At 37.3% G+C, this 23,526-nt stretch overlaps 1 protein-coding gene across 1 annotated transcript in view; it reads right to left on the reverse strand.

Annotated features, from left to right (window-relative positions):
• Positions 1–23,526, reverse strand: part of LOC128776566 (uncharacterized) — a 153,024-nt gene that overhangs the window by 26,263 nt on the left and 103,235 nt on the right. The window contains 8 exon segments of the mRNA XM_053901303.1: positions 1,523–1,660; positions 1,861–2,055; positions 4,058–4,225; positions 4,227–4,291; positions 14,198–14,333; positions 14,908–14,941; positions 17,001–17,171; positions 21,865–21,994. Coding sequence (XP_053757278.1) covers positions 1,523–1,660; positions 1,861–2,055; positions 4,058–4,225; positions 4,227–4,291; positions 14,198–14,333; positions 14,908–14,941; positions 17,001–17,171; positions 21,865–21,994 — 1,037 coding nt within the window.

Consider the following 23,526-nt stretch of genomic DNA (forward strand, 5'->3'; position numbering starts at 1 on the left):
CCCACATCAGGCTCTGTGCTGACAGTCAGGAGCCTGCTCAGAATTCTCGCTCTCCCTCTCCCTGCCCCTCCCCTGCTTGTATTCTCTCTCTCTAATGAATAAAGAAACATAAAAAGAAAGGAAGGAAAGAAGGAAGGAAGGAAGGAAGGAAGGAAGGAAGGAAGATTACAGTAAGTGAATATCCAACTGGAAAAAAATACAGTTGGCTCCAAATCTCACATTTTATACAAGCATAAGTTCCCAAAAGTTCAGAACTTTAACTTAACATAATGAAGGCATGAAAGTAAAAAAGAATTGGTGAGAAAAGTGTTCAGAATCTCAGAATTGGAAAAGCCTTTCTCTGATTTACAACAAACCCGAAGGCCTGAAATAAAAGATTAATAAATCTGACTACACTTAAAAATTTAGTTTACAGTAGATATCGAACAAGCTACCCCACAGTAAAATCCTTAGCTCTGCATATACTCGGACAGATTAAATATCCTAAAATTCTTCTTTCCTGAGAATATTTCATAGATATCTACTTTGCTACCATTTCCATAGTCAGTTATAAGAATTATATCTATTGATAACTGACAAATCTAGGCACTGTACTATAATAGAAACACTTCAACATACATCAATGAACTCATTTGGTTATAACAATTCTAGAATGGAGAGATTAAAATGGTGAGCTGCAGGACTCTGCCCAGGTCTTCTCACTCCACAACTAGTGCTCTTGCACCAACCACTGCCACTTCTCTAGTGTAAATACACAAGTGCGAAAGAAGTCTTGTATTTCAAAATACTCATAGGAAATAAGGTGAAATTTATACATCTCTTAGAAAATCATGAGATTATTTACTGCTGCAATAACTTGTATTTCCTCTTCATGTGATAACAGTAACAAATAGAAAAGAGGGAAATACACTCAAATATTTTATTAGGAATAAAATTCCTATCAATATATTATCATTAAGTATATACCACAGCATGACATTGTTATCAAAAGTTCCTTGTAATGAAATAGGATGCTACTTGAAGCAAAACTGTTACTTTTCTCAAAAGTAGGAGACTTGATACCGAAAATATGATCAGGGAACTGGCTACACTCGTCCTCCTGTCCATTAGCGAAGTGTTCAACTAACCTAGTAATATATCAAGGCAGTGAAGTAACTGTTCAAAACCAAAACACATGTTGCTAGTAGAAATAGTTTTGTGATTAGGGAAAGCTCAATTCCTACAGAAAGTAATAAAAGCCTCTCCTTTGGATGAGGACATTATGAATGTCACTAGTTGTTGCAGACAAATGCATTTAATCAAGAATATTATTTTATCCAGTGAAGCAAAAATGCCACCGTCCCCATGCCCCTCCGCAAAATATATGTGCTTTTAAAATCCTCTATAGTTTCCATGAACAGAGTTCAGTTTCATATATACATATATATATTTATACACACACACGGAGTAAAAGTAATAACTAAAACATAGAATGTATACAAATACATACACACATGTACTTCCAAATAACTAAAGAAGATACCTTAGAATTAGTTTTCTTCTGAGCCATTTCTACCTCCTTTTGCTTGTAAAGGTGATTGTTTAGACTTCCATCTTGTAAGACTCTGGCCTTCTGATCTGGAGAAAGTTGCCACTGAGTGTCATTGCGCTCTTCTACAACCTGGAGACACATTTCATTATGATTCTGGTCTCATACCGTTAAAAAAAAAGTTCAAAAATTGAAGAGGAAAACTTTAAAAAAATGTTCAAAAGAACATGATCCCATGTTTAAATTTATTTTAAACCTAAATAATATATATTGAGTCAAAGGGATATTATAAAATATATATGTATTGCACTATGTAATATTGATGGAAATACAGTTTTTATCAAAATCTTATTTACGTGATTTTTTGTGGCCTTCAATTCCATGTTTAGCGTTCTAAGAGCGAGTTGAACTTGTTTTCTTTCAACTTCTTTCTTATAATAGTCTTTGTTGCTCCTTAACTTTTCCCTAATATTTTCATATAACATATCAGGATTTCTTCTTTCTTCTTCTTTTTCTTGTTTTAAGGTCTATCTGCAATTACATGCGCTTCTTTTATTTTTTTTAATTCCTTTTTTTTAACATTTATTTACTTTTTAAGACATAGATAGAGAGAAAGCATGAACGGGGGAGGCACAGAGTGAGAGGGAGACACAGAATCGGAAGCAGGCTCCAGGCTCTGAGCCATCAGCCCAGAGCCCGACGGTGGGCTCGAACTCACGGACCCCGAGATCGTGACCTGAGCTGAAGTCGGATGCTCAACCTACTGAGCCACCCAGGCACCCCTACATGTGCTTCTTTTAAAATTTCAAAAAAAGTTCATTTTATGATCTGGTTCCACAAATGTTGGCTTATTATTCAAATGAAAAATTACTATGTTCTCCAATTGTTTTCCTTGTAAGGCTCATGTTTTTAATTTGTCATTTTAATCTCTTCCAAACCATATATACAGTTGAAAAAAGCCAGGAGAAAGCATTATCCAATTTAGTTAGTTTTAGTCAGTAATAACCTGGTAGATGTTGTAGGAAAGGAAGTTTGAAATTATTCAGGAAAGTTAGAGTTGAAAATTATCCCCTTTCCCACAGGTATAATTATTCCTCCATAGGACAGATAATTCAGTTTCTCATTAAAAGGAGAAGTTGCTGTTTATAAGCAAGTTTATCAATTTCCTGGAAATAAAATTTCCACTTGACGAAACCTTACAGGTACCTCCAAAAATGATGTGCAGTGTAAGAGAGCATTTGTGGATGTTGTTTACACAACATACACGTGCACTGTCATCCAAGACTATGCTGACGAGTCTAATATCTGTTGCCTATAATTTTTGTTTCTTCTTCCACAACACTTGCAACTTACCTTGTTGAGGGTGATTACCTACTTTACGAATCACTTAAACGTCCCTTTTAGAACAACACAGGATACGTATTGATTAAGTAAACAATAGAGTAATATGACCTTTCAGCATACACTCTTGAATTAAATGTTATGACAGAGATGTTGAAAAAACTTATCAGTAATCACTTTCCGTATTACTTTTTTTAATGTTTATTCATTTTTGAGAGAGAAAGGGAGAGCCCATGCAAACAAAGGGGGAGAGAGAGAGAGAGGGAGGCAGAAAATCCGAAGTGGGCTCTGCACTGACAACACACAGCTCGATGTGGGGCTCAAACTCACGAACCCTGAGATCATGACCTGAACCAAAGTCGGACGCTTGACTGAGCCACCCAGGCGCCCCCAGTTTACATTGTTTAAATTTTTTGTTGAGAGAGAGATGACACAAGTGAGCGACGTCAGAGAGAGAGCAAGAGAGACAGAATCCCACGAAGGGCAGACAGAGAGGGAGAGACAGTGAGAGAAGAGGAGCTCACCCGAAGTGGCGCTCGTGCTCACCTAAAGCCGGGCTCGAGCCCACCCAAAGCAAGGCTCAAACTCACGAGATCATCACCTGAGCCGAAGCCAGATGCTTAACCAACTGAGCCACGCAGGCACCCCCACTTTACCTTTTAACCCCTGCATGTTAAGAAGCAAACGGATCGATTTAGGGGAATTTTACTGTCTTGAGAAAATTGACCATTTTATAATCTGTTGGTAGATACACAAAGTAATATAAACTTTCCTGAGAACAATTTAAAAAATATGGATCAAAGTCTTTTTTTTAAATTTTTATACTTTAACCAGATTATATTATATTGAAGAATTGATTCCAAGTAAGTAACCAGGCATGTAGAAACAGTTTTATATAAAAGACATTCCTGACAGCATTAATTAAAATAATGAAAGATGAAAAACAAGCAGAATTCAATCTCTTCAATAATGATGTTTCTTGGACTATGGTGGACTTTTATATGGCCGTTAAAATTGTGATTTGGAATACACATTAAATTATAAGTATATTCTATTAAGAACTTGCTGTGTTATTTCCAAGAATCGCACACCTCACAGCACTAAACAAGTATTCTTTCCAGGAAAATCCCATAAGGTAAGTCAGCAATTACAAAATTTTCCCTACACATCTGTAGTATAAAAGGAAACAGTTGAAACATTTCCTTCAAGCCAAGAGCAGAATTCACGTTCCCATTCCACTTTTTGATGCTCTAACCGTGATATCATGTCTTTGGCTTCTCGTAGCTCGTTTTGTAGTGCACTAACCATTTTTTCCTTTTTTGTCATTTTTCCCATAAGAAGTTTACAGTGATTTTTTGTTAAGTTTCCTTAATTTCTAATAAGAAACACGTATATCTTGGATTTTCAAGAAGCCAGCATAATCTGCATCAGAGAAGAAACAGAAATAAAATAAATGAGTACTTTTTGTATATACAGGCCTGTGCATCTTCAATTCACTCATTCACACATTGAATAAATATATAACTTCAATGGAAGATGTTACACTCAGCTCTACAGATACAATAGAGAAGACCCCTGGCTCTCGATTAGCTTAAAGTCTAGTGAAGGAGAAAGACAACTCAAACGGTAATTCTAAATTCAGATAGTTCCTATTAGAAGACAGAGTTCTGTGATCATAACTTGATCTAGATTGGGCCCAAGGAAGATAGATGTCCCTGACGAAGAGATAACTATACTGAGGAATGAAGGAGGAGCAGGAGGCAATTAAGCAAAGGAGGAAGACAAGCACTCTCGACAGTCTAGAGCATGTGCCGAAGTTCCACTGTAATCTGCTCCTGGCCAAGATGGTGTAACACGTACTAATTGATCTTCCTACCTGAAGCAAGCCAAAACAAAACAGACAAAATACAATTTTAACATGATTTTCAAGACGCAGAACTTCAATGAAGGAACATGATCCCTGAAAACCAAACACGTTTGCCTAACATGTATGCCCAAGCTCACTGCCTTGAGAGAGATTTCAGGCTACGACACAGGAGACATAAATTATTTAAGTAGATTTCATCAGACTCCTTGATTCGAGGAAGCAAAACTGAGAGTCGGGTGAAGTCAAGGCAGATAGAGACGACAGGTCAGCATCCAGGAGACGAGAAAGCAGGACACAGAAAGAACCCTGGGCATCTGCACAGGGTCCCCTTTGGCTATTCGGCAGAATAACAACCAGTGCATACATGGAAGGAAGTCATCAAGGGAAAAAAATCTGAAAAGAGTAGAGGAAACACTGCCTGCTGCTCCCACAGCACAAGGGACAGTATCTATTCACATTAGCTAAGATAGAAAAACTCATAAAACTCCATCAACCCCCCCAACTGTTTAAAATCTAAGCACACCTGCTGGAATGACCAACCCACCAATATGAGTAGGGAAATAAAGCAACCAGAGTCACAACAGAGAGCATGAAACACACTCCAAAGATACCTGTTGAAGGGCCAGGCCCTGGAAAGTGCTCACAGGTGCAGGACACATGACAACTAGGAAAACACATAAAGTACCGAACACTGATGAAATGTAAGAATTCTCAAAAGAAACTCCAGGAAGAAATGAGAGCTAGAGAATTGCTCAAAACGATATAAACAATATCGGTTCAAGAATTTAGAATAATTTTTGTAAGATTAAAAGCTGAGCTTACAAAAAAGCATAGAAGACAGCAGAGAATCTTTTGCTGCAGGGATCAAGGAACTAAGAAATTGTCACAGCAATTAAGAAATACTGTAAATAAGATGCAAAATAAACTAGATGCAGCAACAGCAAAGATGGAGGAAACAGAGGGGAGAATAAGTGACATAGAAGATGAAATTATGGAACATGACGAAGCCAAGAAAAAGGGTGATAAGAAAATATTAGACCATGAGGGGAGTATTAGAAAACTAAGTGATTCGATGAAATGTAATAATATCCGGATCATAAGACTTCCAGCGTAAGAGAGAGATAGAAAAAGGGCAGAAGGTTTACTTGAACAAATTATAGGTGAGAACCTCCCTAATCTGGAGAAGGAAGCAGACATCCAAATCCAAAAGGCACAGACAACTCTCTTCAGATTCAACAATAGGTCTTCTCCACAGCATATCATAGTGAAGCTGGCAAGTTACAAAGAGAAAAGAGAATTCTGAAAGCAGCAAGGGACAAACGGGCCTTAACCTACAAAGGTAGACACATATGGGTAGTAGCAGACCAGCCAGCTGAAACTTGGCAGGCCAGGAGGTGATGGTAGGAAAAAGGCCATGTGATGAATAGGAAAATATGCAGCTAAGAATCCTTTCTCCAGCAAGGATGTCATTCAGAATAGAGGGAGAGATAGGCTTTCCCAGAAAAACAAAAACTACAAGAGCTCATGACCCCTAAACCAGCCCTGCAGGAGATCCTAAGGAGACTCTGTGAGTGGAATGTTGTCAAGGCTACAAAGGACCAGAAACATCACCACAAGCATGAAAGCTCCAGACAACACAATGACATGAAATCCATATCTTTAAATAATCACTCTGAATGTGAATGGACTAAATGCCCTTATCAAACACATAGGGTATCAGAATGGATTAAAAAACAAAATCCATCTATATGCTGTCTACAAGAAACTTATTTGAGACATGAGGACACCATTAGATTGAAGGTTAGGGGATATAGTAGCATGTATTATGCTACTGGAAGTCAAAAGAAAGCTGGGGTAGCCATACTTAGATCAGACAAATGAGATTTTAACATAAAGTCTCTAACAAGAAATGGCGAAGGGCATTATATCATAATTAAGGGATATATCCATCAAGAAGAGCTAACAATTGTAAATGTTGGTGCTCCCAACTTGAGAGCCCCCAAATATATACCTTGATTAATCACAAACATAAGCAATCTTATTTATAATCATATGGAAATTGCAGGTGACTTTAATACTCCCTAACAACAACGGACAGATCACCTAGGCACAAAATCGGTAAAGAAACAAAGGCCCTGAAGGAATCGCTGGACCAGATGGATTTGACAGATCTATTCAGATATTTCATCCAGCAGCAGCAGAATACACATTCTTCTCTAGTCTACGTTCTTCTCTAGTCTACATTCTCCAAAACAGATCATACAGTGGGTCACAAAACAGCCCTCCATAAATATAAAAGAACGGAGATCACACCATGCGTATTTTCATTCACAACACTATGAAAATTGAAATCAAACAAAAGAAAAAGTTTGGGAAGCCTCTAAATGCAAGGAGGTTAAAGAACATCATACTGGAGAAAGAATGGGCCAACCAGATGATGAAAGGAAAAATGAGAAAAAATATATGCAGGCAAATGAAAATGAAAACATGACAGTCCAACCCCTTCGGGATGCAGCAAAGGCAGCCCTAAAAGGAAAACACATTGCCATCCAGGCCTTTCTCAAGAAATAAGAACAATCTGAAATACAAAATCGCACCTCACACCTAAAGAAACTAGAAGAACAGCAAAGAAACCCTACAGCCACTAGAAGAAATAAGAAAGATTAGAGCAGAAATAAACACTATAGATTCCAAAAGAAAAACCCCAAAAAACAAACAAAAAAATAGAACAAATCAATGAATCTAAGAAAGAGTTGTTTTTTTTAAAGAGTAAATAAACTTGATAACCCCCTAGCCAGCTTTCTCAAAAAGAAAAGAGAATCCAAATAGATAAAATCATGAATGAAAAAGGAGAGGTCACAATCAACACCACAGAAATACATTTATTAGAGAATACTACGAAAATGTATATGCCAACAAACTGGACAACCTGGAAGAAATGGACACATACCTAGACAACTACACAGTACACAAACTCAAATGTGAAGAAATAGAAAATTTGAACATACCCATAACCAGAGAAGAAATTCAATCAGTTATCAAAAATCTCCCAAGAAATATGATTCCTGGGCCAGAAGTCTTCCCCCAGGAATTCTACCAGACATTTAAAGCAGAGTTAATACCGATTCTTTTCCAGCTGTTGAACAAATGGAAGAAAAGCTTCCGGACTCTTTCTATGAAGCTAGCATTACCTTGATTCCAAACACAGAGACCCCACTAAAAAGGAGAATCACAGGCCAATATTCCTGATGAACATGGATGCCAAAATTCTTAACAAGATACTAGCAAATCCAATTCGGTAGTATATGAAAGAATTCTTCACCATGATCAAGTGGGATTCATTCCTGGGCTACAGGGCTGGTTCAATATTCGCAAATCAATCAAAATGATACATCACCTTAATAGAAGAAAGGATACGATCACTCATATGATCCTGTCAATAATTACAGAAAAAAAACATTTGACAAAATACAGCATCCTTTGTTAATAAGAAACCCTCAAGAAAGTTGGGATACAAGGAACATACCTTAACATCATAAAAGCCATATATGAGGAGCCTGCTGTGAATATCCTCAATGGGGAGAAACAGAGAACTTCCCCCCTACCCTGCCCGCCGAAGATAAGGAACACGAAAGGGACGTCCATTCTCACCAGTGTTATTGAACATAGTGTTGGAAGGCCTAGCCTCAGCAATCACACAACAAAATGAAATAAAACACATCCAAATTGGCAAAGAAGAAGTTAAACTTACACTTTTCGCAGATGGCATGATACTCTACATGGAAAACCCGAAAGACTCCACCAAAAAGCTGCTCCAACTGATAAATGAATTCAGCGAAGTCACAGGATACAAAATCAACACACAGAAATTGATTGCACTTCTATATACCAATAATGAAGCCACAGAAAGAGAAATCAAGAAACCGAGCTCATTTACAATTACACCAAGAACCATAAAATACCTAGGAATCAACCTGACCAAAGCTATAAGAGATTTGTATCTTGAAAACTATAGAAAACATATCAAAGAAATTAAAGAAGACACAAAGAAATGGAAAAATATTCCATGCTCATGGACTGGAAGAAGAAATATTGTGAAAATGTCGATAACGACCCAAAGCAATCTACACATTCAGTGCAATCCCAATCAAGGTTGCACCAGTATTCTCAGAGCTAGAACAAACAATCCTACAATTTGTATGGAACCACAAAAATCCCAGATAGCCAAAGTAATGTTGAAAAAGAAAACCAAAGCTGGAGGCATCACAATCCCAGACGTTAGCCTCTACTACAAAGCTGCAATCATCAAGGCAGTATACTGTCGGCACAAAAAGAGACGCAAAGGCGAATGGAATAGAGAATCCAGAAATGGACCCACAAATGTATGGCCAACTAAACCTTGGCAAAGCAGGTAAGAGTATCCAATGGGAAAAAGGCTCTTTAGCAAATGGTGCTGGGAGGGCTGGACAGCAACATGCGGAAGAATGAAACAGGACGTTTCTTACACCGTGCAGAAACTCAAAATGGATGAAAGGTCTCAATGTGAGAGAGGAAACCATCAAAACCCTGGAGGAGAACACAGGCCACAACCTCTTTGGCCTTGGCTACAGCAACTTCTACTCAACACACCTCCGAAGGCAAAGGACATAAAAGCAAAACTGGACTCTTGGGACCTCATCAAGGTAGAAAGCTTCTGCACTTCAAAGGAAACAATCCACAAAATTAAAAGGCACCAACGGAATGGGAGAAGATATCTGCACATGACATATTAGATAAAGGATTAGTACCCGTACTCTAGAAAGAATTGGCCAAACTCAACACCCTAAAAACAAATAATCCAGGGAAGAAATGGGCAGAAGACATGAATAGACACTTTTCCAAAGAAGACATCCAGATGGCCAACAGGCACATGAAAGGATGTTCAACGTCGCTCATCATCAGGGAAATACAAATCAAAACCACATTGGGATACCACCTCCCACCGGTCAGAGTAGATAAAATTAACAATTCAGGGAACAGACATTGGTCAGGATGTGCAGAAATGCGAACTCTCTTGCACTGTCAGTGGGAATGCATGGTTGGTGCCGCTGCTCCAGAAAACAGTGCGGAGGTTCCTCAAAAAATTAAAAATAGAATTACCCTACAACCCAGCAATTGCACTACTAGGCGTATATCCAAGGGATACAGGAGTGCTGATTCATAGGGGCACATGTGCCCCAACGTTTATACTATCAAGAATCACCAAATTATGGAAAGAACCCAAATGTCCATCAACTGATGAATGGGTAAAGATGTGGTTTATATATACAATAGATATTACTTGGCAATGAGACAGAATGAAATCGTGCCATTTGCAACGACATGGATGGAACTGGAGGGTAGTATGTGAGGTGAAATCAGTCAGAGAAAAACATATATATTTTCACTCAAATGTGGATTTTGAGAAACATAACAGAAGAACATGGAGGAATAGAAGGGGGAAATAGTTTCAAACAGATAGGGAGTTAAATAATAAGAAACTCTTAAATACAGGGAACAAACTGAAGGTTCATGGAGGGGTGGAGGAAAGGGGAGAATAGGTGATGGGCATTGAGGAGGGCACTTGTTGGGATGAGCACTGGGTGTGGTATGTAAGTAATGAATCATGGGAATATATTCCCAAAGCCAAGAGCACAATGAATACACTGTATGTTAGCTAACTTGATAATAAATTGTATTTAATTAATTAATTAATTAATTAAACTACAGCCATGTGTGTATGTGGGGAGGGGAATCTAACAATACACTAAGAGATAATTTGTTGTTAACAAATGGGGTTTATCCCAGAAATGCAGAGTTGGTTTAAGTTTCAAAAACGAATTAGTGTTATTCACCATAATAACAAATTTTAAAAAAGAAAATTATATGATCATCTCCGTAGATAAGTTCCTTGTCAAAATTCAACATCCATTCCAGATAAAAACTTTTGGCAATCGTGGAATACAAGGGAACTTCAAAATGATTTAAAACAAAACAAAACGAAACAAGTCATGATAACTCTACAGCTAACGTTGTATATAATGGTGAAAAACTGAATGCATTTCCTATAAGATCAGGAAGAAGACAGGAATGACATTCACTGAATGACTTCTTTTGTTCAGCACTATACTAGCAGTTCTAATCAGGGCAAACAAGATAAAGCAACAAAGGACATCCAGATAGAAAATGAAGTGAAACTGTCTCTATTAGCAACGACATGGTCAAAAAATAGAAGTTGGCAAACTCCAACCTGTGGGCCACGTTACTTGTTTTGGTAAATTAAATTTTATCAAAATACAGCCATGTCCATTAATTTATGCAGTATCTATTGGCTGCTCTTATAGTACAATGGCAAAGCTGATTAGTTGTGACAGAGAATGTATTGGCTACAAGTCTACAGTATTTACCATTGTTAGTAAAATAGTAGTTAAAAATGAATTTTTATGACCTTTGCTTATATAGAAAATTTGACAGAATTAAGAAAAATGCTACTAGAATTAATACAAGAATTTACCATGGCACATGGATCTCTCAGTCGGTTGAATGTCTGTCTCTTGGTTTCAGCTCAGGCTATGATCCCAGCCTCATGGGATGGAGCCCCATGTCAGGCTCGCACTGAGCATGGAGAGTTCTTAAGATTCTCTCTCTCTCTCTCTCTCTCTCTCTCTCTCTTTCTCTCTCTCTCTGCCCCTCTCCCCTGCTCATGTACTCTCTCTAATATTAAATATATCTATACATATAAATTTATCAAGGTTGGAGGATACAGAATCTTTACACAAAAATCAACTGTATTTCTATATATTAGCTATAAAGAATCAATAATTAAAATTTCGGGGCATCTGGGTGGCTCAGTTGGGCTCAGGTCATGATCTCACCGTTGGTGAGTTCAAGCCCCACGTTGGGCTCTGTACTGACAGCTTGGAGCCTGGAGCCTGCTTCAGATTCTGTCTACCTCTCTCTCCGCCCCTCCCCAAGTCATGCTCTGTCTCTCAAGAGTAAACATTAAAAAAAATTAAATTTAAGATATATTATTTACAACTGCACTGAAAATAAAAAAAACAATCACAGTTAATATCATAAAAGACAGAAAGACCTATATATTAAACACTACAAAATATTACTGAGAAAATTTTAAAAGGCCTATATCAAGGGAGAGATATATACTCTGTTCAGGGGTTAAAAGATTCAATATTGTCAAGAAGTCAATTATCCCCAAATAAATGTGTAGATTCAACATAATCTAAACTTAAATTCCAGAAGACCACCAGAGTTGGTTTTTGTTTGTTTGTTTGTTTGAAGAAACAGACAAACTGAATCTAAAATTCACGTGGAAATGCAAAGGATCCAGAGTAGCGGAAGAACACTGAAAAGAACAGAGCAAGACGACAAACACTACCTGATTTCAAAAATCCTTATAAACTGGCAGTGATTAAAACAGCATAATATTTGGACAAAGATGGACAAAGAGATCAATGAGACAGAATAGAACCAATACTTAAACCCTCACACATGTGGCCAACTGATTATGACAAAGGAACAATGGCATAAAGTGGAGAAAACACAGCCTTTTCAATAAATGGTGCTTGAACAACTAGATATCCATATGCAAAAGAATGAACTTGTGTCCATACTCTGTATCACAAATAAAAAAGAATATAAAATGGGTCATAGATCTAAATGTAAGACCTAAAACTATAAAACTTCTAAAAGAAAGCATGAGATAAAAGCTTTGTGACCTTGTGCTATGCAAATATTTCTTAGATACGAAAACCAAAAGCAACAATCATACAAGAACAAATGCATATGTAAACTGGACTTCACCAAAAAGAAAAACTGCTCTTCAAAAACACTGTTGAGACAAGGAAAAGTCACAGAGTGGGAGAAGAAAAACCTTGCAAAAAAAAGGGAGGTGAGAAAGGAACTGTATCTAGCTCTTTCCACCATCTTTCTGTGCCACCATCATGATGCATGTGAATGTCATGGCAGATGCTCCCCAAAGCATAATACTGAAAAGTGAAGCAAACTCCAGGTTCTTACTAGGCCATGCTCCAAAGACATTGTCCTTTTTCTAACTGTGATGATGGTTACACTGGTTACACTGGTGAATTTAAAATCATTGATGATCACAGAGTTGGGAAAATTGTTGTGAAATCACAGGCAGGTTAAGCAAGCATGGAGTGACTGGCCCCAGAATTGATGGACAATGCAAAGATCTAGAAAAATGGCAGAATAATCTGCTCAGTTTGGTTTCATTATACTGACCACCTCAGCTACAGTCATGGACAATGAAGAAGCAAGATGAAAACACACAGAAGGGGAAATCCTGGGATTCTTTTTCTAGGGATGTAATATATATGTGCAAATAAAATGCCTCAGTGGAAACAACAACAACAACCACAAAAAAAAAAAGAAAACAAAATAAGAAGGAACTGTGTCTAGATTATACAAAGAATTCTGAAAACTCAACAATTAAGAACACAAACAAATTTTTAAAACAACCAAAGATTTGGACAATTCAAAGAAGATACACAGATGGCAAACAAGCACAGGAAAATATGCTCACCATCATCCGTTATTAGGGAAATGTATATTGAAACCATAATGAGATATATACTAAATATCCATCCGAATGGCTAGGATTTAAAAAGCTGACAATACTAAGTGTTCATGAATATGTATGTAGGAATTGGTGCTGACACAGACTGCTGGTGGGAATGGAAAACCATACTACTCCTTTAGAAAACAATTTGGCAGCTTCATAGTAAGGGACTCTAAAGGGACATGAGATTTTTAAGGGTGATGAATACGTTAACTGTCTGGATTATGGTTATCGTTTCATACGTGTAAACATATGTCAAAACTATCAAATGACACACTTCATATATGTGCAGTTTACCTAACTAAAGCTGTTGGAAACAAAAAGCTCTTTCACAGGAAGAACGTCTAAAACATTGGATAAGACACAGACGGAAAGAAGGATGTAAAACCATACAAGATGAAGCCAGAGGACTGTGGCCTTTAACCTAATAGCAATGAGAAGTAATAGCTATGCTTTAAGCAAGGGGGTACCATGATGAAAGACACATTTTTTAAAACATATACTAATTATGGTTGCAGTGTAGACCAAGGTCCTGGGAGGTAGAATGGCAGGGAAAACATTCCTGAGGTTATTTCAGTCATCTAGGAGAAAAATAATGACCTGACCTGGGTGAAGGCACAGAAGAGAAGCAGAGTTAAACACATTAGATGTGCCATTCCCACTAAGAAAGGTACAGTAGAAATGACGACTCTCTGGCTGAGAGGATACAATAGTTCTCCTTTTATTTTAATATAAAACATATTTCTGAGATGAGCAGCTCTATAATACAGCAGTGCTCTATGGTGCAGTAGTAGGCAAGGTGTGCACATATTACTACAGCAATGTACGTAAAAAGGCTTCCTACCTTTACAATCCATGCCAAGTTGTTCAATCAGCAACATGAAATTCTTAGAGTAAGACAACTCACAATGCTCTGAAGCTGTTTCAGATGACTGAATGAAGCCGACAAGGTCATCCATAGAAGTAATTTGCTTTTTGACCTACCAATGAATAATACCATTTCAAAATGTCCCCCAAATATTTATAAAATATACTAGGTGTAGAGAAGTGATAAATAGCCATCTTTTTATAAAAGCAAAAACAGGGGCATCTGAGTGGCTCAGTCCGTTGAGCATCCGACTCCATTTTGGCTCAGGTTATGACCTCAGAGTTCCTGAGTTTGAGTCCCACGTTGACCTCCACAAGGACAGCATGGAGCTTGCTGGGGATTCTCTCTCCCCCTCTCCCTCGGCCCCTCCCCCACTTGTGCGTGCTCTCTCTCAAAATACATTTTAAAAATAAGTGAATGAACATTTAAAAGCGAAACCACAGAGACTTTTTAAAAGAACGGATTTTTATCAAAAAGACACTGTTATCCATAGCTAGTATTTCTAAGTAACTTTTTCACAGCAAATGTCTCTACAACAAAGGAAGATTTTCTATTTTTTCACTACATCTTTCATAATTTTTTGCCACTGAACAATATTCCTAACAAATATGTATCAAAATGATATAATAAAATAAAAATAAAATAAATAATAAATAAAATAAAATTACATTGTCTCTTTTGCTTACCTTGTTCTTTTTCTTAGAAATTTTCTTTGCAGGTCTGAAAAAACCCAACAATTCTTTTCAGGCAAATATTAAATACTTAAAATACAAAGCCTATCTAAACCTATTGCTTCTGATATAAAATCTCTGCATTTGAAACTAATTTTCTACAAAGGGGATTAAACAACAGAGTAACATTAAACCATATCGAAAACATACTACTGCTAATATTAACAAAGGATTAGGTGTATCCAGTTCTAATATATGTGCTGCTGAAGCAAGCACAACAAAGTACTAACGTTAGGTAAAAACTAAAAAAAGCAAAGGAAAATCCTAATGCTACTAGCATTATTTGATAGGAATGATACCATTGTTTGTGTTGTCATTTTACTAAAAATAAGCTTTTACTGGCACTAAAACCTACTTGGAAAGTGCAAGTTAACTCCCTATATGAAAGAACCCCTTTTTAACAATCATGATATTAACGTGTTGAAGAGTCACTATGCAGCTACTCTCTAGGCATTACTATGAGCACTTTACATGTCTTCAAGGTAATTGAAGCCCCACAACAATCCTATGAAGTAGGTTATTATATTAGGTATTTTACACAGGAAGAAAATGAGGCACAGAAAGTCGAAGGGACTTGCCCAAGAAGCCCTCGTCGCTGGCCAAAAACAGACCCTGAATTCAAACCCAGGAATGTGCCTTCAAAGCATGTGTTTTATACTATGTGGTTAAAGTAATACTCCAGTGTTTCTAACTAATATGACAGCAAATGAATCTATATTATGATTCGATTTCTAGCTATAGTGATATATAACAATTTCTGAATCTTACATATTTTTAAGAGACTTTATACTTGGCAAGATGGGAAATATACTTTCAATAAACTAAAGATTTGCTTCTTCTAGAGAAGTTCCTCAACAGGCATTCGTTCATTCATCCATTCCACTGTTTATTCCCACATTCAACACATACTTATTGAGCATACAATCTGTGTCAATGGCACTGTTGGTACAGGAAGCATGGTTTTTGTAATTTAGAGCTCTCTAGTCCAAAAGGAATAATCTGTTATGGATTACTAGTTTATTTTCCAATTGTAAATGAACAAAATCTTCCCCTTTCCCCAGAACCGAAATAATATTAAGTTAATAGAACCAGATACTTTAAAGTCCTTAACAAAATCATAGCTATTTGTGATATTATCAAAGGCACTGCATATTTAAAAGCATCAAGGAAGGATTAGTTTTATTCAGAATGGCCTCAGTGTTTGCATACATTTATGATAAGGGTGTGTGTGTGTGTATACAAATATATACATATAGAACTTATACACATATACTTATATATACATATATAAGAAATTATACATTTAATTTGTATATTATGCATATACATATACATACAATATGTCTATTATACATATAATATACATATAATAAATATACATATACATACATGTCAGAAATTATATAGCCATATATATATAAATATATATATAAATATATATATAAATATATATATACACACTTGCAAACATACATATATATTTTTAAATCTGCATATTCAATTGTATGAGAATACCCCATTGTGGAACCAATTCAGAATAAACCAACTTCTTGCACAAAATCACATGAATAAGAGTACTAAAGACAATTACTATAATCTTTAAAAGATAATGTAATACAATCAACAAACTTCCTAATGTTTGGAAAAGCAAACAATATTAAATTAACTAACCATGTCTATCTCTATTGATCATTTCCAACAGAATACACACTCTAAAAGCTCCCATCTTAAAATAAAAAGAGAAAGAAAATGCCTTTGCAATTCACATTCTTTTTCAGTTATCATCCATTTCTCTATTACCTTTCCCAAATAAATGCTCTAAGGAGTTGTTTACAGTTACTCATCTTCCATGCTTCCATGGTGACTACTGAAACTGCTCCTTGACAAAGTCACTTACCTTCATCATAAATTTTCAAGCAGTGTGTTTGATATGTTGAGTATTTCTTGCTTTAGCTTGGACCTACCTACACTACAGCACTTTATTTCCACAAAAGGTAATCACTGCTAAAATTCCTTCACAGGCACATAAAGAATTTATAGATTTTTACCTGATTTCTTGCTGATCCTTTTCAATGAAATGGCTGCAATCATTCTTTTGTAGTGGACCACCAGTTAGGGAATCTGCCTTCTGCAACACTGATGTGATCACAGATACTTTTGAAGTCCCTTTTTCATTTTCACCTTTCTTTAACTTCTTCATATGTAAACCAGGTTCCTTCCTTAAAAAGCAAAGTCATTAAAAAGCCATAAAAAAGCCAATGCTTTCTAATAATTTTACTGATAAAGAATAAAAAGACAATCTTCATCAAGTTCTGAATTTTACCCATCTGACTTAATTTGATTAATTCAGAGAACAGTGCTGAAGTACCAACCATACACAAGGAAATACTCATCTGTTGCTTCAAACACAGGTAAATATACAATTAGAATACAATGTGATTTGTAAGAATGGACATGTGAAAAGCTGTGAGGACAAGAAAGGCTTTACTGAAGAGGGAAAATAAACAACAGAGGTCACCAGGGAAAGAAACGGGAGAAAACCATTTTCTTAGAGATTAGAATGTGAGCACAAAGATTACACAGATGGCATCTAGGTGCCTTGAAAGGAAAAAGTATAAGCTTTTAGGAACTTGGAAAAACATCATAAAATACATGGAAGCAAGTAGTAAGAGATCAGTCAGGAAAGAAATTCTGAAGAAACTTGAAGGTTACACTAAAAAGTTAGAGTTCATTGCCTAAAGGCAGGGACTCTTAGACATGGGAGTAATAACTAGATGTGTGCTCTATTTTTGGCTTTGCTTTTAAATATAAGAATGCTTAATTTCAACAAAGTTTTAAAGTAGCATGAGGTCCATATAACAAGAAAGGAGAAATCAGTGAAATATCTTAGGGGAAAAACTCTTTTAAAATACCCATATGTCAGAGCGATATCAGTATCATAGTTGAATAAGATGTACCTTGTTGCGTCTCCCGACCTACAACAAACTGGCATCTTATCCACCCACGGGCAAAACTGCCTTTGCAGGAGCTGTGGGAACCTAGCACTATATTCCAAGGGACCGAGGAAAAGTCTTGCCTACCCGTGCATCAGGTAACAGGCTGACATACTACAGTCTAATCTGTGGACCTAGCAATAGCCCATAAAGTGCCTCCAGCCCCTCCCTCTCAGCCACATCTGGGAAGCCCTCCCTAGAAAACACTCTCTAAGATAATCACCCGTGGATGAGAGAGGCTTTTTGGAAAACCAGGTCTCCTGCAGAGAATTTCCAGCATCCCACTGGAGCAAAAAAATCAGGTTTGGACACACTGAAGAGGTAGTCATTAAAGACTGGAGGAGGTGACTGCTACTTCAAATGCAAAGACAGCAATGCAAAACTACAAAGAATATAAAATATCAAGGAAATATGATACCATCAAAGGATCACAATAATCTTCCATAATCAATCAGAAACACATGGAGATCTGTAATTTGTTCAAAAGAGAATTCAAAAATAGCAGTTTTAAGGAAACTCAGTGAGTTACAAGAAAAACACAAAAAGCCAATTCAGTAAAATCAGAAAAACACTCTATGAATAAAAGGAGAAGCTTAACAAAGAGCTGGACATAGTAAAAACTAACTAAACAAAAATCCTGGAGCTGAAGAGTATAATGAAGGAGATGAAAAAAGCAAGAGTGATCACTGACAGGAAATGGATCAACCAAAAAAAAATGTGAATTTAAAGACAGGAACTATCAAATTATCCAGTCAGCAGAGAACAAAGTAAAAATAATGAAAAAGTGTGAGGAAAGACTATGTGACTACAAGTGAACCCTCATAAGGCTATTCACAACTTCTCAGCAGAAACCTTACATGCCAGGAGGCAGTGGGATTACATATCCAAAGTGCTAAGAGAAAAAAGACTACCAATCAAGAATACTTTACTCAGCAAAATTATCCTTCAGAAATCAAATTGAATAAATACATTTGATATACCGCATTAACAGGATAAAAAAAAAATTATATCATCATCCCAGCATGTGAGGAAAAAGCATTTGACATAATTCATCTTTTCAGGATAAAAACTCTCAACAAAGTGCGTACTGAATTGTCACACCTGGACATAATGAAGTCCAATATGATAAGCCCATAGCCAACATCATATGCAGTGGTAAAAAACGGAAAGCTTTTACTCTAAGTTCAAGAACAAGGCAAAGTTTCCCACTTGACCACTCCTATTCAACAGGATAGAGGAAGTCCTAGCCAAAGCAGTCAGGCAAGAAAAGGAAATAAAAGGCATCCAAACTGCGAGATCATGACCAGAGCCAAAATTGGACGCCTAACCGACCGAGCCACCCAGGCGCCCCTGCATATTTTTCTGATTCAGCACACTGAATGTATCCTGCCACTGCTTTCTTGCCTGCCAAGTTTCTGTGGATAGGTCTGCTGCAAACCTGATCTGTCTTCCCTTTTAGGTTAGGGAACTTTTTTTTTTTTTCCTTTCTGCTTTCATGATTCTCTCCTTGCCTGAGTATTTTGTGAATTTGATTATGATATGCCTTGTTGGTCGGTTTTTGTTGAATCTAATGGGGGTCCTCTGTGTTTCCTGGATTCTGATGTCTGTGTCTTTCCCCAGGTTTTGTAAATGTTTTCCGCTATCATTTGCTCACATAACCTTAATAACCCTATTTCTCTCTCTTCCGCTTCTGGGACCCCTATGATTCTGATGTTCCTTTTTAATGAGTCACTGGTTTCTCTAATGCTTACATCATGCTCTTTTGCCTTCATCTCCCTCTTTTTTTTTTCTGCTTCGTTATTCTCTATAAGTTTGTCCTGTATATCATGGATTCTCTGTTCTGCCTTGTCCATCCTTGCTGCCACTGCATCCATCCGGATTGCAGCTCAGTTGTATTATTTTCAATTTCATTCTGGCTATTTTTTACTTCTTTTATCTCTGCAGAAAGGGATTCTAATCTATTTTCGACCCCAGCTAATATTCTTATTATCGTGATTCTAAATTCTGGTTCAGACATCTTGCTTGTATCTGTGTTGATTAAATCCCTGGCTGTGGTTTCTTCATGCTCTTTCTTTTGGGGTAAATTCCTGCTGAATTCTGTGGTTCGGGTTGTGCAGATTGTTGTGTTAGTCCTCCAATCAGTGTTCTAGGTGTGTAGGATGGTTTCGTGTTGGCCTGGCTGTATTTCATGGATGGGAGACACACACAAAACTTCCATGCTGTTCCGCCATCTTGGCCCCTCCCCCCATTCACAAATATTTTAAAAACTTATCTCAGGGTACCTGGGTAGCTCAGTCGGTTAAGCATCCAACTTAGGCTCAGGTCATGATCTCACAGTATGTGAGTTTAAGCCCCACGTGGGGTTCACATTGGGCTCGCCACTGTCAGCGCAGAGCTTGCTTCAGATCCTGTCTCCCTCTCTCTCTGCCCCTCCCCTGCTGGCTTGCTTGGTCTCTCTCAAAAATAAACAGTTAAAAAAATTATCTCAATAGATGTGAAATAAACATCTTTTAACATTCAATATTCATTCATGACAGAACTTAGAAAACTAGTATTATAAGAGAACTTCCTTAATATACTTGTAGCAGAAAGACCCTAAGTGACCCCATAGTATCTGCCCTTTAGTGTTGTCACCTTTTCTTTATAAATCTTTTCGCTTAAGATCTGTGACTTGACTCTAGCTATTAGAACATGGCACATGTAAAGGAAAATTGCAGACATAATTCAGTTAATTCAGAGTTAATCAAAAGGAGGATTATGCTAGGCAACCCTGATCTAATCACGTGAACACCCTTCAAGGAGGAGTGAGCTTTCGCTGAAGTGACATTCTCCTTGCTGGCCTCCTAAACTAAGCGGCCGTATTGAGGAATTCTACGTGGCCAAGAACAAGGAACAGCCTTGCTCTAGGCTGAATATTTGTGTCCCCACTCACCCAAATTCATGTGTTAACTCTTAATGTTCAACGTGATAGTATTTAGAAGTGGGGGATTTGGGAAATGATGAAGTCACGAAGGTGGAGCCCTCATGAATGGGATTAGTGCCCTTATAAAGGAGGGCTGTGAGAGCTCCCTTGGCCCTGTGCCAAGCAGGAAGACCAGCGTCCATGAGCCAGGAAGCAGGCCGTCGCTGTACACTGAATCTGCCAGTGCCTTCATTTTGGACTTCCCAGCCTCCAGAACTGTGAAAAATAAAACTTTTTTTTTTTTTTTTCATAAGCCTATGGTATTTTGTTAGAGCAGCCCAAAAAGACTAAGACAAGTGTCTGGGAACGCTTAGGACCTAAGCCTCCAACTAGCCTCCAGCTAGCAAAGAGCTGTGGAAATGAGTCCAGTCATACGGTCACAAGGAAATTCTCTTATAAACAAACTCAATGGGCTTGGAAGCAGATTCTTCCCCGTTGAAGCACCCAAATGGGGAAGCGCAGTCTAGCAGACACCTTGAGTACAGCCTTGTGAGAACCTGAACAAAGGACCCAGCTAAGCCATTGCTTAGCTTCTGGCCCATAAAAATGTGAGATAAATGCGTGTGGCTTTAAGACACTGTGTGGATGGTGATCTGTTGTAAACGGCAAGAGCAAACTAAGAGACTAATAAAAGACGCACACTTTTAAAAACCCCACTATCTACATAGTTATAGAAAACTACTTTTACATGTTGCAATTTCAAGAAGACATGAACACTCACTATCCTCACATTTACTCAACGTCATTCTTGTAGTAGGAAAGAAAAAAAATGAAAGCTCTAGGAATTGGAAAGAAAAATGCCACTATTTATAGATTATATGTCACTGCATGTACCAAATCCAAAAGAATCTGCAGATAAAACACTCGAGTAAAAAACAATATATTGTGGGGAATAATCTTAGATAATTAAAAGACTAGTTGTTTGGAAAAATCAGTATAAGAAATGTCTTTCCTTACAAACTGTTGGCCGATTCGATGCAATTCCAATGAGAACCGGCTTTGGAGAGCTTGCCAAGTTGATTATAAAAGACCTGTGGAGCCCTTCTTCCTTTCTTCTTTCTCATCCCCAACATTTTAGTTCCCAGTCCTAGAAACAGAGGCATGGAGTTGTGGGGGTCCAGAGTGAGGTGTTAGAGCTTAGAATGGGGAAGGCATTATGTGTAGGACAGTCACCCTGCACAGTGTTGGAGCTCAAGTGAGAGCATCCCTGAAAAGTGAATGGTATAGAATAATGAAGTATCACAGCCTGAACAGGGTAGGGAGGCATCTGCACAGGGGAAGAATAGCCCAGTGGGGGTTTTCAGAACCTGCAGGGGGGCAAGTCATCTGCAGAAGAGGTGGCCTGGCACAGGGTGTCTGAGAAAGGAGATATTTACATGTCTCAAAGTACTTCCCCATAAAATACTAAATAATTGGAAAGTGGAAAGTTAACATTCCAGGCGAGAAACCTGGCAGATACTACCTCCGGTGGCCAACATTAACATCACCAGTATGGGGACAAATCAAAATTGTAGGTCACATGATAGGATGCAAAGAGTAGGTTGTAGTGATACTCTTGCTAAACATGTATGGTCTGAATTTTACCATAAGGAAGCCTAAGAAAAATCCACATTGAAAGACATTCCACATTACTGGAATTTACTCGTCAAAAGGTTAAAAGTCATGAAAGTCGAGGAAAGACAAAGGAACTGTTCTGGAGTGAAAGAGACTAAGACACACAATTCAATACATGGCTCTAAACAGGACCTTCCTTGGTATAACGTATACTACAGATAAGTGACCAAACTTAAAAAGAATTATGAGGAATAAATGATAGAATTATACTGAACCCTTGAACAAAAGAGTTTTAATGGGTGCACTGACTACACACAGATTTTTTTTTTTTTTTCAGTACTGGAAATGTAATTTCTTTTATAATTTTCTTCATGGTATTATTTTCTGTAGCTTACTTTAAGAATATAGTATGATACGTATAATATACAAAAGATTACTGGTAGTAGTAGTGGTTAAGTCTTTGGGGGTCAAAAGTTGTTCATGGCTTTTTGACTGTGGGGGGCGTGGTCAGAGCCCTTAACCCCGTTGTTTAAGAGTCGAGTGTATTAGAGTTAATGTTCTGATTGTGAAGGTTGTATGGTAGTTATGTGGAATGTACTGACTTGTAGGATTTAAATGCTACAGGAATCAGGCATCCCATTAGCAGTTTACTTGCAAATGGCTCTGGGGCGGGGGGGGGGGGAGTTTTTTTTGTTTTGTTTTCTCTAATTTTTCTTGTCTCTAACTTTGTTTCCAAAAAGCAAATCAAAAATAAATAAATGAATAAATAAATAAATAAATAAATAGAAAAGTTGAAAAGCCTTAGGCAAATCTTATTTCTCCATGTGGAAAGAGCTACGAATCAGTGTTTACAATTAAAATTATAGATAGGTTTTATGGTAGTATAAAAAAAATTGTAATATGTACAAACATTGGCAATAGCCATAGCAGGAATATATCAACATAACGTCTAAATCTTTAGGCCCACATATAGTCATAAAAATTGGGAAAAACAAAAAGCCATCCATGAACACTACTGAAGTATTAATGACAACTTGGTTGTTTGGGTGCTGTTTAAACCGCTGG

The sequence above is a fragment of the Panthera pardus genome, unplaced genomic scaffold, assembly GCF_024362965.1.
Source record: "Panthera pardus isolate Hobbes unplaced genomic scaffold, ASM2436296v1 HiC_scaffold_1, whole genome shotgun sequence".
NCBI lineage: Eukaryota > Metazoa > Chordata > Mammalia > Carnivora > Felidae > Panthera > Panthera pardus.